The 16,423-nt window shown below is 51.5% G+C and overlaps 1 protein-coding gene across 3 annotated transcripts in view; it reads right to left on the bottom strand.

Moving 5' to 3' along the window:
* The window catches only part of STRN3 (striatin 3), a 984,550-nt gene that overhangs the window by 810,385 nt on the left and 157,742 nt on the right, over positions 1 to 16,423 (bottom strand). For all 3 annotated transcript variants that reach the window (XM_078659406.1, XM_078659407.1, XM_078659408.1), the window contains exon 2: positions 5,133 to 5,236. In XM_078659406.1, coding sequence (XP_078515532.1) covers positions 5,133 to 5,236 — 104 coding nt within the window. The remainder of the gene's footprint in view (positions 1 to 5,132; positions 5,237 to 16,423) is intronic.

Raw genomic sequence — 16,423 nt, 5'->3', positions numbered from 1 at the left:
CTGGAATTTCAGTTCCCACTGCAGAGCCTGCATATGCTACCTGGCATAGCCCACCAGCAGGATGCAGGAGGCCATGATGACCAGTAGCCTCAGGGTCATTCTGATCGAAACCCAAGATAGAGGCTGAAAGATCGTAATTAAAGCCCGAATATCCCAGTCTCTCTGCTCGGGAGGATAAGCCCGAAACTGAGCTGTGTCCAGAACGGCTCCGATGAAAAAGAGCTTCTGAGAGGGAATCAGGTGTGACTTCGGCACATTGGTGGTGAACCCCAGCGAATGTAGGAGGTCGGCTGCGGTCTGGAGGTGGGAGACAACAGCCTGGGGCTAGCCCACCTTCAAAGCCCGTCATCGAGATAGGGGAAGACTAGAAACCCTGATCTGCGCAGATGAGCTGCGACCTCCGCCGTCTCTTTTGTGAACACCCGAGGGGCCCTGGTAAGGCCAAATGGGAGCACAGTAAACAAATTGCTCTTGGCCTACCGTGAACCGTAGGCAATGCCTGTGGGCCGGCAGGACGGGGATGTGAAAATAAGCGTCCTGTAAGTCCAACGCTAGCATCCAGTCTCCAGGGGAAGACAGGACTTGAGCCAATCACTCAGAAGGAGGGGGCCCCTGATTTCAATATAGGCAGAGACCAACAGGAGAAGTACCTGAGTGAAATCAAGAACAGAAGGTTCTCTACCTGTACAACTCAATATGTGCAAAAAGTCACTAATCACTAGAACATAACCAGTACATGCCTCAGGCTAATAGTGACACCGCAACAGAAAAATGGGAATTATCAAAAGGCTTATTGTAATTTAATGCTGTAAGACAACTTTTTTTAATGTAAATATCCTTGCAAAAATAATATACGATTAAACACATCCCACAACACATTCACTCAAACCTCAGGCATACCTTCTCATAAACTCACATACTCACACGCCTCACAATGTCAGACAATCAGCCAAATACAATCAATATATACATGATAGAGTCCCCCTATGGATCTAAGGTTACATGCGAGGCCTTATAGAAAGTACAACTATTGAAATAATGAACATTCTTGGAGAACACACAGGGGGATTTTTCCTATCAAAACAATCTGACAATTAAATCCAGCGGCAATGCGCGTTTCAGTGTTAGACCCCGATGTTGGTCCCACCTTCCTCAGGGCGCATAAGTCCGCTAGACAACAACAGTGGGATGTGCCTTAAAGAAAGGCAGGAGTACAATTGGTGAACTGGGAGTATCGGACGAGTTCCGTGTCTTCTCATGCTGCTTGTTAGATGCGGCCGATCAAATGAGTGATTCTGCAAACGGTCCAAAGTGGGAGCAGGTCCTGGAAAATGAGAAGCAGACACGGAATGGCCCACCCCGTGAGGGATAACGCGGCGGGCACTAAAATACATGGGATGTTCCAACATCTGTTCAGCGGCTTATATGACAGAAGAACGGCATGATGGCCGAAGCGTTGTCTGCCTTGTCACCAAACAAGCGACGGCCATCAAAGGGCATGTCCAAAAGTGTAGCTTGGACATAACCAGAAAAGCCAGTGGACCTCAGCCAGGAATAGCGCCTCAGGGCAACCGACATTGAAATCGTCCTGTCCCGCGAGTCGGCGATGTTCAGTCCACATCGTATGGCAAACTTGGCTGCGTCTCTCCCTTCGGGAATGTATGACATTACAACGCATTCATTTACAACGCAGTTTTTACATCGCAACATCCTCTACAACGCATTCCATTACATCGCATGACACCACATGGCATTTGAAAAAACTACCTTAACAACGCATTCCAATACATCGCATACTACCTTTACAACGCATACCATTACAACGCATACCATTACATAGAATTTAAGGTAAGTATTGGATAGTATAGGGGCAACAATTACTAGTCTAACTCCAGGGGGTGCAACAGTACGGTAGGTGTTGGATAGTGTAGGGGTACTAAGCGTTGTAATGGTATGCCTTATAATGGTATGTGTTGTAATGCCTGCGTGGTAGTGGCATGCGATGTAGTGTCATGCCTTGTAACGGTATGCGTTGTAATGACATGCGTTGTAAAGGATGTTGCGATGTAATGACTGCGTTGTAAGTGTAGTGCGATGTAATGACAGCACCTGAACGACCGTGTCCCACACAGAATGGGAGCAACGGCCAAGAGACATGCGGTGTTTACCGACCGCAGTCCTAAGCTAGCAGAGGAAAACATTTTTTTCCCAAGATGGTCTAGCTTCTTGGATTCCCTATCAGGTGGAATGGTAGGGAATGCGCACTTGAACGTTGAGGCTTGGCCCACCAAGCACTCGAGGGTAGGGTGTTAGGAGAGGGAAATGGAGGTAAATGGAGCTCAAAGGAGGAGGAACATGGGAAAGAGCAACACCGGGCGGTGGAGTCGGGCAATCATCCTAGCCACAGGGGTCCCTGTGTTGGGCTTGGACCAAGTGCCTAAAAGGATGTCCATGAGGGCCTCATTGAATGGCAGCAGGGGTTGCGAAGAAGCCGCTGCCGGTTGAAGCACCTCGACCAGGAGGTTAGTCCTGACCGCCACCTTAGGAAGCTCAAGGTGTAAGGCCTCAGCCACCCTACACAACATCACTGCGTATGATGCACCCTCCTCCGTAGCCACGGTAGGGGGAGATAGCATGCAAAGGTCTGGAGAGGTGTCCAGACCACATGCCTCACCAAACGCCTCTCTCCCGTCAGGTTCTTCTAACTGGTCTGCCAGAGGTTCCACAGACCCCTCCCAGTCCTCCTCACCCTCCTCTGGTAGCCACTCAGAGTGATAGGGAACCCCAGGTGAGAACAGGGGTACATAGGTAGCAGTCAGTGCCAGTACCGATGTCGGTCAGAGCTGGTCCGGCTCTGTGTCCACATCAAGTAAGAGACTGGGGTCAACTTCGGTTGGGGATACAACCGATGTCGGAGGGGGCGGAGGTGTCGGCAACAGATTCAGGGCCGGAGGTGGTGTCGGCAATGGATCCGGCGACAGAGGTGTAGTTCGGTCGACCAACGCCAATCTGGACTCAGGCCTAGATCCCTGGGGGCCATGCGGAGCCGAAGCTGCCGGCATTGAAGGCCTAGAACCCCCAGCCGAGTCCGTTGGGCTGGCAGATGAGCCAGCAGAGTTGGGCTGCCCAAAGATGGAGTGGAGGGCTTCACAAAAGCTACGAAGTTGGGCAGGGGTCGCTGCGGCTCCCAGGAAAGGAGGGAAGGCCAGAGTCGACCCAACAGGGTCCATGGGCAGAGCTGGGCGACTACCTTCTGCATCCTGTGTCACGCAGGCTGATGGACGGGGAGAACACTAAAAGCAACAGTGCTTCTTTGCCTTCTTCTTGTGCTTCAACTTACCCGAAGACGAAGACTTTGACAAGGAGTGATGGCTCCGCAACTGGTCCAGCGACCTCCCTCTCAACTGGGACCTCGAGCAGCGCGGTGCCAACAGTCAGGCTTCAAGTAGCTTTTAGGACCTCTCCCGCAAAGTCTTTGGGGCCATGGCCCGGCAGTCGCAGCACAAATTCAGGTCGTGGTCGCACTCCAGACACCAGAGGCATACAAGATGAGGGTCCGTCACCGACATCAGCTTGTGGCAGGAGCCACAAGGCTTGAAGCCGGTCTGCCGAGATGACATCCCTGCGCACCAGGAGTCGGATGACTCAAAAATATGTCGACAAAAAGTCCCCCCAAAAAAAGTCAAAAAGTGACTTGAGGTACTGCTCTCTCCGGATCTGCGCTGGCTGGTGCGGAAAGAGAAAGAACAGACGTCAGCGCGCAGGGGCGGCGTCTAAGTAGATACTGCGATGTCATTCTGGCGATCACGACCCTAACAAAAGTGGAGTCGATCAACGCCACCTACCAACGTGCAGGGGTACTGCTGAGAAAAGATTCTCCAGATCCAGTCTGACGCCTGGGGGTGAGGTGAGGTATCCATAACTAATAGTCTCTTTCAGATAAAAGGCTTAAATGAGAGAGCATTGTCTAGCTTGATCCCCAGACTTTTAAAAAAAAGTAGGTGGCACGGGGGGGGGGGGTTACACCCATTTCAAGCGGCCGCAGATGGATCCAATCCAGAATGGCGGGGTAGCCAAACATCAGGATTTCAGATTCCAATTTTGAGTAAGGCTCACCCCATAAACATAAATAAGCACACAATTTGGGAGTGAAAAGTCTAGTTAGGCGGGTGGCAGTCTAAGAATTTTAGAGAAAAGAATCAGTTGAACACTCCACTAGCATCAGATAAAAAGATGGGTCACTCCATAACATTTAACTGAGCAATCACCAGTATTTACTAGTAGTGGAAAGAGTATGTCCTTCTTTTGACTACAGACAGCAACACTTTGTGTGAGGAGTTCTGCCGCTCTCTACACGATTTCAGAGAGGTGTTGCACTTTCCCATGTCCCTCCTCCTTTGAGCTCCAACTACCCCCAAACAAGAATGTTACATTTAGCAGCTGTAAAACAATGTACACATAACTTGGGGTACAGAAGTACAAAATCAGCTTCAATGTTATTCGCCCAAGAAATTAATATTTAACATTTAAAATCTGAACAGACTGCTGAAACAGAGTGCTTGCTTTGAACCCCCAATTCCAGAGGCAGTTGAAAACAATCCTGGTGGACCCTGAGCCTGAGGATTAAGAGATCCTGAAACCTGGTTGTGGAGACATAGAAACCATATTGGGGAGACAAAAAGAAAGAAAAAATACAGTCTTGAAGCAGTTTTGAAAATGAATCTCAATTTTCTCAAGAGGCCATCTTCAGATTCCAAGAAGCATCTAAACATTGACTGACTGATGGTATTTCTAAAGCGCACTAATGCGAGGCGTCTAAACATTGTGCTACAGTGTCACATTTGGCTGCTTAATATCAGAGGACAGATCACTGCACTAGTGTGCCATGTCATCAGAAACTGTTCGTCGTGGGGTGTGCATCAAGCCACATTATACTCAATTGTAAATGCAGTGATAGGCCGTGGAAGTGCTCCTCTACTTAAGCAATAGCCACCTTTAAGATTGGTCCAGGAAGTAGCAGGGAATACAGACTGTGTTTGTTAGCATCACAAAATCAAATCTACTTCTCAAAGCCTTTAAGTATGAACTGTCAGTAAGTATATAAATAAAAATAATGTTGGATGCATACATACCTTTCTTGTTTTAATGCATATTCTAACATCTTTATTCTTCTTACTAAATCTTTCTTCAAATTTTCTTGGCCTTTCCTTTCACCTTGTAAAAACGCTATCCGAGCCTGAAAAAAAGAAAAATTATGTCTATATTTCTTTTATTTATTTTTTTCAGAACAAAATGTTATTAGGTTTTGGCAGTTGACAGCATACAAGAAATAATCTACCGCTCCCTAAGAATCAGAGAGGCAGTGTGCACATAAAAATATCACATTCAAATACAGTCAGCTAACATTCCCCCATTTTCCCACCCTCCGCTAACCCACCCGGTACCCTCCCTCCACCCCGCACGGTGTCTACATTGTCCATCTAGAGGAACCTAGCAATCGCAAAAGCTGCATGTGAGCCAATTCACCCAAAGTCAGTTAGGACGCGATCCGCGTCGGTGGCCCGAGGCTCCGGGGGGTCCAGCAAAAGGCCTCTGTAGACCGCCCATTTCTTCCAGATCTTAAAATGTTTTGCGGGACAGCCCCTGGCCTCAAATATCGGGCGTTCTAGTCCCATGTTAAAGTCCAAGCCCCGTTTCCACACCTCCAGCAGTGGGGCTCTGGGAGCCTTCCAGGCCCGGGCAATATCTCTCTTGGCCACTATGAGGCCCAAGAGGAGCAGATGTCGCTTGTATAGATTCCCCCCCACTTGTTCCATGACATGGAGGAGGCCCAACTTCGGCGAGCGGGGAAGCTCCCAGCCCAGTACCTCCTCCAGGCACTCCCACACTCCAGTCCAAAATCTCTGCAGTCTCACACACTCCCACACCGTATGAATAAAGGAGCCCACGGCACATCCACATCTCAGGCACTCCGGGGAGGCAATCAGCCCCGCCCTCCACAGTCGTTCCCTCGTGTAGTATGCCCTATGGAGGTAATTAAATTGAATAAAGCGCAAGCGCACCGCAATCGCTGCTCCCCTAGGGGCTTCCAGGGCTTCTCTCCAGTCCTCCTCTTCCAAACTCCCCAAATCTCCTTCCCATACCAACCGCAATTTATCAAGGGAGGGGGAACAATGGGTAACCAGCGTCTGATATATGCTAGATATTTTTTTGTTTCCAGTTCCCCCATGAACAATTTAGCCTCAAGGGGGCTGAACTCCGGTAGAGAAGTTAAGTCCGCTATGGCAGGGGTCAGGGCGTGTCGAAGCTGCAGATATCGAAAGAATTGAGATTGGGGCATGTCATATTCATCCCGCAGAGCCTGAAAGGACTTGAGGACCGAGCCCTTCATGACGTGGCCCAGCGCCGAGACACCGATAGCGTCCCAGCCATCAAAGCCTCGCAGGGAAGCTAAAGCCGGCAGTCTCCCATTGTGCCACAGCGGGGCTTCCCCCGTCAGCCTGTTCCACCATCCCATGCGTCGGAGCGCATCACGCCACACCTGGAAGACTGTCTGAGTGACCCCCGGGAGCCTTTTCCGGAGCGCTGCCGAGTATAAGATCGTATGGAGCGTGTGAGGGTCCATCAGGTATCTCTCCAGGGCATAGGTCGGGTCGCCGCGATCTCCATACCACCATTCATTGAGGACCAGCAGGTGTGACGCTTGATAATAAGACTGGACGTCCGAGGTGGCAAGTCCCCCACAATAGGTCGAGAGGAAGCATGTGTGAAGCGCCACCCTCACTGCCCCCCCAGTCCACAAGAACCGACCCAATGCCGAATTCACCTGTCTAAACCACTGCCGTGAAATGGGGTAAGGATGGTTTCGAAGCTGGTACATGATACGGGGTAGGGCCACCATCTTAAAGATGGCCAACGTCCATAGACATTTAGAGGCATCCTGGACCATATTTGCATATCCGATCGTATTCTATCCCACACGGGTAGCACATTGCGGGACCACGAGACTCCCGGCACATCCGTCAAAAAGACTCCTAGATATTTAAGGCCTCCCGCCGCCTCCTGCAGGGCCGAAGCCCAAGGACCCAAGGTTCTACTGTCTCCCAAGACCCACAATTTCGATTTCCGTACATTTAGCGTGAGGCCGGACACGTCGCCGAAGATGCGCATTATATCCAGGACCCTGGGACCGGATCTGTTCAGGTCCGTAAGAAAGAATAGAACATCATCGGCATAAAGCGCAATTCTGTCAGACGGACCCCCCACCCATTCCACCCCACGCAACTGTGCATCCATCCTCACCCAAGCCGCCAGTGGCTCAATCGCCAGGGCAAACAGGTAGGGCGAAAGGGGGCACCCCTGCCGGGTACCCCGGCCTATCAGAAATGAGCTGGAAACCACTCCCGCTACCCTCACCGCCGCTGTCAAGTCTGTATATAATAAATGAATGTAGGACAGGAAACGCGGGCCCATATTAAGGCGTAGAAGTAGTGCCCGAAGATACGGCCAGCTCAGGGAGTCGAATGCTCTATCTATATCTGCTAGGAGCAGGGCCGCTGGGATGTCTGCCGCCCGCGCCGCCTCCACCACCAACTGTGCCCGGCGAATGTTATGTCTAGTCGCTCTGTGGGGCATAAATCCGGCCTGATCCGGATGGACCAGGTCAGTTATATAGGGGAGAAGGCGATTTGCTAAGGTCTTAGCTAAGATTTTCGCCTCAAAATTAAGCAATGAGATCGGACGATACGACTCAGGGCGATCCGGCGGCCTCCCAGGCTTGCAAAAGACCACCACCTCCGCGTGTTGCGAGTCCGCCGGAAGGCATCCACAGTCCCTAGCCGCCTCTAGCGCCTTTCTGTAGCGCATCCCCAGTTGGAGATTAAACGTTTTCATAAATTCACATGGGAAGCCATTAGGCCCAGGGGCCTTTCCAACATTCAGTTCACCCAGAGCCTCTCCCAGTTCCTCAGCCGACAACGGGAGGTCCAGTCGGGCACGGCCTTCATCCGAGAGCGCCCGAGGGGGCGTATTGCGTCGCGTAATTTCGAGCAAAGGTCTCGGCCAGAGCCTCCGGGGCCGTTATAGGGCTCCCCTCTTCATCTCGGAGTCCCGGCAGGGACTGGGCCTGAAGGGTACCTTGGCACAGCCTGTAAAGCATCGTGCTGGATTAATCCCCCCATTGATAAATTCTACTCTGCGAAGCCAGCCAAAATTGGCGGGCATCATCTAATAATAAGAAATTATATATCTGCTGGTGATAAAGCAACTGCCCCACTGCTTCGCCGCTCCCTTCCGACGTGCATTCGGCCTCTCGGCTACGAACCTGACTCACCACCTCCGCGATGGCCAGCCCGCGGGCCCTACGGTTCGCAGCACACCACGCAATGTCCACGCCTCGGAGCACCGGCTTTAGGGCCTCCCACAAGGTCATGGCGTCAGTATCTGGGCCATCTTTTTCGGTCAAGTAGTGCGCTATAGCCTCCCTCATGTGCGACTGGTAATCATCGCGCTGTAGGTGCCACGTAGAAAGGCGCCAACGAAACGGCTGTCGCTTCGTGTTTAAAAGCAGCGTCAAGGAAACCGGAGAGTGGTCCGACAGACCCCTAGAAAGTATTGAGGTAGAGCCCACCCGTCCTATCCAGGGCTGGGGGACAAAAAGGTAATCGAGGCGGGAAAAGGATTTGTGGACTGCAGAGACAAATGTGTATTCACGACTACATGCATGCTGATAACGCCAGGCGTCTACCCAACCCATCCCCTGCACCATTCTGCTCAGTTTTGTGGTGGCCTCAGGCAACTGATCCCCCCCCCTGGCCTACAGCGGTCCAGTCTCCCATTCATCACGTCATTCCAGTCGCCGCCCACTATCGTCAATACATGCGGGATTTCAGCCCAAACATCAAACAGTCGTTCTATCAGGGCCTCTTGCAGTGGGGGTGGATCATATACACTTCCAAACACCATGGGCTCATCTCCCACCTTTCCCTTGACCAAAGCAAACCTTCCATGCGCATCTAGCCATTGTGACTCATGTGTATATCGCACTCGATGGTGTATCAAAATTGCAACTCCTCTGGATCCCCTCGCAAACCCAGCATGGAACACCTGATCATATCCATATCTACGTAAGCTAAGGGTTTTGGTGCCCATAAGGTGCGTTTCCTGGAGGAGTAAGACATCCGCCTTTTCCTTCTTCCCCATTCGTAAAACCGCCCCCTCTTAATTCTGTCGAGCACCCCTCTCACATTCCAGCTCAAAATGAGCAGTGAAGCTCGCGGGGGTTCCACCCCCTGTCCGTCAGCCGCCATCAGGAGGCCAGAGCTCCAATCCGTCGGGCATCAGAGGCCACACACATACATTTACCATCCTCCAGACTCCCGTATACACCGTGCATAAACTAGGCCTACCCATTCCCACAACTCCTCCCCCACCCCCCCAACCCCAACCTGTCCCCCCACAAACCCCCCCACCTCAAACTATACCAACAACCCCCCTCCAACCCCCCACCCCATACCTCCGCAACATTGAAGTACCTGTCGCAGTGCAGGCGATCCCGGACCTCCAACGGGAGGTCGGAGACCCACTACATCAATGGATCCCTCCCAACTACCCACCGAGTGTCGAACAACCCTCCACCCAACACGTGGGAACGAACTCCGGGAGAAGGCCCGCTCTCTCTCGAGCATCTCCCGACCCATGATCTACCCACAAATAGTCATGTATGCAGTATCAGTTCAATTGGCATGTCCGTTATCAGTGTCCGCCTGTCCTTCACCGACATGGTACCTCCTCGGCCCCTCGAGCCGGAAATATCTGCCAAGGTCAACGTGGCACAGGGACTCAAGACTTCAGGGGGGAAGAGTCCGTCGCTTCAGCTTCCTCCACAGTCTTCTCCTGGGGAGGCGGGCGCTTCTGGGAGCGCGACCTCCAGTTGCTCCTGCTGCGTGATCTGCGGGGCATCTTCTTGGGCTCCGACGTGGATGATGAGTCTGAGCCTCTTCTCGGAGGGGTATGCACCTTAACACGCACTGTTTCGTCCGTCCACTCAAATACTTCCTCCGGAGAGTTAAAAAATTGAGTACGAGATTGAAACACCACCCTCAGACGGGCCGGGTAAAGCAGGGCATACGGGATTTTCAACTCGCGAAGGAGTGCTTTGGCTGCCGTGAAGGATTGTCGTTGCTGCTGGACCAGTCTGGTGTAGTCCGGGAAAATCAGGATTTTGTGGTTATCAAACATGAGAGGGTCTTTGGCGCGAGCTTGTCGTAGTATGGTGTCCCTGTCGTGATAGTTGAGCAGTTTGGCTATCACAGCCCGGGGGCGAGCCCTGGTGGGCGGCTTCGGAATAAGGGCCCGGTGAGCCCGCTCTATGATGAAGCAGCGCGAAAGGGAGTCCGGCGGAAGCCATCCCTCTAGCCACTGAGTCAAGAAGGCCTCCATGTTCCCCTTCTCACAGTCCTCCGGAAAGCCCACAAAGCGCAAGTTATTTCTTCTGGCCCGTCCTTCCGCGTCCTCCACTCGCAGCGCCAGGCCCTTTTGGATCCCCTCCATGGCGGCTACCTTCTTCTTGAGGATTACTACGTCATCTTCCACCTCCGTGATCCTGGTCTCCGTTTCCGTGATACGGGCGACCGCATTGCGCAGATCTTGTCGAAGCAGGGTAACATCAGCTCCGACAGCCATTATCTTCGCATCTAGCATGTCTCTCGATTGCGTAATTGCTGCCATTAGAGCCGCATTATCCGGTCCTGAGCTCTGTTGTCCTCCAGAGGCCCCGGCACCCCCACTCGGCCCCGCAAATTTGTCCATCGGGCCCTGCTTGGAAGAGCCCCCGCTGTTGCCTCCTCTAGTCATTGTGCTCGCGGGACCCACGCCTGTCTGCTGGGGAGGCCGGGGCACAGAGACAGCCCCCACTGGCCTCGCAGAGTCCAAGGAGCAGCACCCCCAGTCGGCCCGACGCGGCTCGTGGCACCACTGTTACCTCGTTAAAGTCACTGCGCCACAGGAGGAGTCCCACACCGCCACACACTCAAGAGTCAAGCCACCGTATCTGAGCCCCGCGGTGGAGCCAGGCACCCACAATGAATCCCACAGGCACACGTGAGGGCTGTCTCCGCTAGCCAGCGTCCCCCACCGCGGTCCGGCCCGACCGCCGAATGATGGGTCTCTCCCCACTGGCACCCAGGGTACAGAGAGCCGGTTCAGGATCACTGAGGGGGGTGTGGGGGGGAGGGGGAGCGCGAGAGACCGGAGGACAGCCGTCCCTCAGCGCTCCAAGGCTCCCAAGCCCCACGGTCCGATTCGGCCGCCGAACGGGGCCAGGCACAGCTGCAGGAGCGTCCCCTCCCCCACCAGGCCACAAACCACGCGGCCACCCCTTAACGCCACAATCGTTGTCCGGGCGCTGGTCACACTGCCTGTGGTCCGCTGATTCCGCTCACTCACCAGCCCCCAGGCGTCTCGCGTTATCGGCTGTTCACCGGCCGCGGCCCCACAGTTCTCACGGGCGGGGCGGCACTCCTCGCCTCTGTCGGTCCCGCGTCACCTCACTTCCGGGCGGGGTGCCCTCAAATCCAGGCCCCGGCTCCGGCGCCCAACGTAGGCCTCACCGCCGTCCCGGCTCCACGCTGCCGAAAGAGGCAGAAAGCAATCCTCCAGGGCTCTCAAACTGCCGTCGGGTTGTCTCCTCCTGCGCCTGCGGACAGCCACTCACTTTAGGGCCGATCTAGGTCGGGACAACGCAGGATAATGGAGACGATAACTAGCGGCGGGACGGAGCTTGCTCAAGCCACGTCCGCCATGCTCGCCGTCTTGGCCACGCCCCCGTCTATATTTCTTTTTAATACAAATAAGGTACTGCCTATTATACAAGGACTTAAACACATTAGATCCGATTCCATCAAGGCCTTAAACCCAACTATTTACAAGCAGAATTAAAAAAAAAAAAAAGCCTTGCCAAGACTGTCCAATGCTCAAATGATTTTTCAGCACTGGGCCATTTTTAAGCTTAACATTTCAATTGCAGTAAGGCCCAAACAATTCAATCACACATTAATACATCAACAAACCAAAGAGCAGGAACAGCTATTGTTTTACCTCTCGCAGCATGCATATAGGCCACACTTCATAAACCTGGTCAGTCTGCATAGGAAGGTAAAGGTCTAGTTATAACATATTGTTGCCAATCACACTTGTAGTGCATGATTTCTTGAGCATCATCACTCAGGCTTAATATTGGGCAACATCAAGCACATTCTTCTTGCAGAAAGAATTATTTCCAGCAAAAATATTCTGCATCCCAGGCATCAGGATAAGAGCAGCAACGTCTTGGATAAAAAAAAATCCAGAATAAAAAGAACCAATTGTTTATAAAGCTTTGGAAATATCATCATCTATGTGACCTAATAGGACAAAATATCAGGCATGCTTTGAAACAAAACAAGCATTGGAAAAGCCAATAGGTATAGCCTTAGCAAACTTCCACTTTTGTCCATTTGTGCAAGCATATACAAATACCATTAAAGTTTTACAGGGCCTTTGGTGGGATCATTGTGGAATCAATGTACTATAAAGAAGTTAACCGCACATTCTGCTTTAAATCTGTGTGTTGCCTACTTTCTCATGCTAATCCCTATGCATTCCTGCAAAACCATACTTGCATTCGACACATGTACTGTCTATATGTTTAACTGTATGTAGGAAAGTAGGATCTGCTTTCATGGTCACCCCCACTTTTTGCTGGGGTCATTCTGTTTTTCTGACTAGTTTGACTGGGATCCTGCGATCAGGACCCCAGTCACTATGATCTGTCCCTAAACTGGATTATTGTAAGTACTTTGGTACCCTCCTAATTGGCTACCGGGGTATACCCTTCTAAATCCCTAGTATATGGTACCCAGGGCATAGGTACACCAGGAGTCCCCCCTAGGGAGCCCGCCTGTATTCCCAGTACCAGCCTTTCCGGGTCTAACAGCAAGCTAGTGCTGCTGCGGACCACAGAGACTATTCTGCCCTCCTACTGCTGAGCCAGGCTTGAGTAGGGGAAGGTAGAGCAATAGGTTTTCTGTCGTAGGGAGGTGTAACCACCTCTCAGACAGGGCTTAGTGTATTGGGCTGGGGGCGCTTGCCAGTGCCACCAGACTGATTTGAAGGGCACATTTGGTGCCCTCCTTGCATATTACAGTATTACAGTTGGAACCAGTTCAGGGAGCCGCTGGCTCCCGCTCTGGCACGAAACTGGGCAAAGGACATGGTAGTATCCTCCCTCAGTCCAGCCCCTCTCCTCTGGGAGGGACCTATGAATCATCCCAACCCTTTCCTTTGGGTACTTAAGGGCTTACTTGTGGGTGGCTCTTCAGTTTTCACGTGAGACAAGATTCAGATCCGAAACCACTTCATCTTCAACTGTCTGGCCACGTGGACTTCGCTTTGGGTACAGGGATTCCTGCTGCTCCTGGTCTTGTCATCCTGCCAGTCTTCTGCATTGTTTGTGCCTGTGCTCCATCCAGGTTTTTCTCCAGACCTGTGGGCATCAAAGACACTCTAAGGAATCTCCGTTGGAGTGAAGGAGTCACTCCCCTGCATCTGAAAGCACCGCAACTAAGCTGAGCAGCCTGTTGTCCCTGACGTCCTACTAACTCCGAAAGGCTCAGCAACACAGCTGGTGATTCAGCAACTCCCTCGAGGCCTGCACTGTCTTCTCGGCACGCTTGAAGTCTGTATTCCTCGCCGGAACGTCTCCAGAGATCTTTGGGCTCCAAGAAGATCGAGCCTCCAGCATCTCCTGCTACCAAGATTTTCGTCCTTACCGTATCCTTTGCACCGTTGGCCTGCATTCTTGGTGAACTACTCAAAGTCTTCTTGCAACTTCTGTCCCTCCTGCCTGTGGGTCCTCTTGAGGGTCTTCTTTGGCTCAAGTGGGCTCCCCTGCTTGCTCGGGCCTGCTGGGACTCTCCTGTGTCTGGTGAGTCCCTTGGATTTTGATAAACCAGACACTGCACCTCCTTCGTATTCCTTATCTGTTGCTGCTGCCAAGGCTTGTTGGTGCTTTCGCCGGATACTGACCACCTGGCTCTCGACTTCCGACGCTGGACAGGTGGCGAACAGCTCCTGGTCTTCCACAGCGTTGCCTGGTTCTCACAGCTGCAGCGACAAGGTCACCGTCAACTCTCCTCCATCTTCGTTTATCGGCGGTCATTGGTCTTCTGTGCCTCCTGGTCACTCCTGAGTGGCATAAACTCTGTCCCTTCTGCTTGCAGGTACTCTTCAAGAATCCACCCTTGGATTCCACCGGACTCTTTAACCTTCACCAGCAGCATCTTAACTGAAGTCCTCCACTGTGGTCTACGGCGGTTCCCGACGTCACTTCACACCTATGCAACTGGCTCCCCTGGTGTAGGTATCCTGGTTCCTGGGGTATCCACGGGTGGTGTGACTCAACAAATCTTCCATCTTCAACAGGGTTTCTTCAGGGTCCTCTGGGAAGGGTCCTTCTTGAAAAATGCAACAGCAACTTTCCCATTGACTTGTGTTGATCATGCAGTCGTGTTCCAACTCTGCACACGGCCTCCGTGAGGTTCCCTGAGTCCCCAGCTCATCTAAGTCTTCTGGGTCCAGTCTCTACTTTGGTCATGGTTTGCATTCCACTTTATTAGTATATGGCTTGGTCTCCCCCGGAGCCCACTGTGTATTTGTGCTACTTACCTGTTAAACTGTTTAAGTATTGTCTGTATTGTGATTATATCTCCAAGAAGGAGATATATCAATGTGAGTGTTTATGATAAATACATATTTTTATAACTACAATGTGTGGTTCTTTTTCCCTTAACCTGCACTATATGATTAGTACTGGTAAAACAAGCTGCTTTACCCTCCTACTGGACTGAGCCTGAAGGCTGCTCTTCACAGCTACCACTTAGAGAGCTTTCTATGGTTGTCTAAGACCACTAAAATCCCCATACGGGTCATCTGGATTAGTGCTGGGTGCTTCACTTAAATACGTGTGCCCCATATGCTAAGCCAGTATTCTACACTGCATTAAAAAAGGACATTAAAAGTTGTGAGCATCTATAAAAATAAAAGTTAAGCCCACCCATTGCAAAAATACATTTAAAATACATGAAATAAAACAAATGAATGGACCACAAACCTTGGCACTAAAATCAACTTTTTAGACAAACATACCGAAGCAAAATGCCGTAACTCACAGTTAAAGATAACCAATGTCTGAAGTGGTTGACTCACCTGTCCCATACTGTATGCTGTGGTAGGCGGAAGCAAAATGTTACTGACAACTGAACAGACCAATGGCTATAAAGGGCTAGACGTATGCCCTTGTGAACATATTCATAGTTGCCAGGGCTTCCAGCCAAAACAGCCTTCCAAAGCAGAAGCCAAGAAAGAAGACTAATTTCCATCATTAATATGCTCAGGAAGTGGTATCACTCCACTTCTATCCCAGGACTTACTTAATGGCAGCTGCAGCGCATTGATGCTGTAGCCAGTCTGCCCTTGCACGCGACTGGACTGCGCCCAGAGCCAGGAACACTGGTCAGAGCATATAAACAGAGAATGAGGAATTACAAGACTGTATTCCTTCGCCCATCACGGAAGCATCTTAAAGCCGCAGCAACCTGAGCCCCAAAGAGATGGGCACCATCAAATGGCATGTCGATCAAAGTTGTCCGTAAAGCCGACCAAAAATCTGAATCTGCCAATCAAGCAGGATACTATATTGCCACCGCAGATGCTATGGATCGACCTACCGTATCTGTAGTGTTCATGCCACACCTATCTGAACGCTTAGCTGCCTGTTGACCATCTCTTATCAAGCCAGCCACCTCAGAACGGAGGTTAGCCGGAAGAGAATGCAACATATTCTGCAAAGAATCCCACAAAGAATGGGGAAAACACCATAGCACACAAGACGTGTTAGAGGATCTCAAGGCAGAGCTAGCAGAAGCAAAGAAGTGTTTGCCACATGCACCTTGACTCCTAGAATCCTTATTCATAGGAGTCTTAAGCGCAAACTCCAATTCAATAGAAGATGTTGCAGCCTGAACCACCAGGCTACGAGTGGAAGAGTTCTATGGCGGCAAACTAGGTCTCCAGGTGTAGGCAAATGCCTGTGAGCGATATCCCGATCCACTGAGGCCCTGACACAGGTTTGGCCCAAGTTCCTAATAAAAAAGCAAATCGGGCCTCACTGTACGGAAGAACAGGCTCTTCCATGTCTGTCTTTGGTAAAGGACCTCAATCAGAGGGCCCGTAGACCTCTACATCGTAGGTAGTGACAATTCCAAAACTGTGGCCACTCTCCTCCGAATATCTGCTCAGCTCAGCAGAGAGACTAGAGAGAAAAAGTAACCCTGAAGCTGGTTAAAAGTCCAATCTACTAGCCTCTCCAAGAGCAGCTATCCAGCTC

The sequence above is a fragment of the Lissotriton helveticus genome, chromosome 9 (assembly GCF_964261635.1).
Source record: "Lissotriton helveticus chromosome 9, aLisHel1.1, whole genome shotgun sequence".
NCBI classification, from domain to species: Eukaryota; Metazoa; Chordata; class Amphibia; order Caudata; family Salamandridae; genus Lissotriton; species Lissotriton helveticus.
This window is presented reverse-complemented; position numbering and strand designations above follow the sequence as displayed.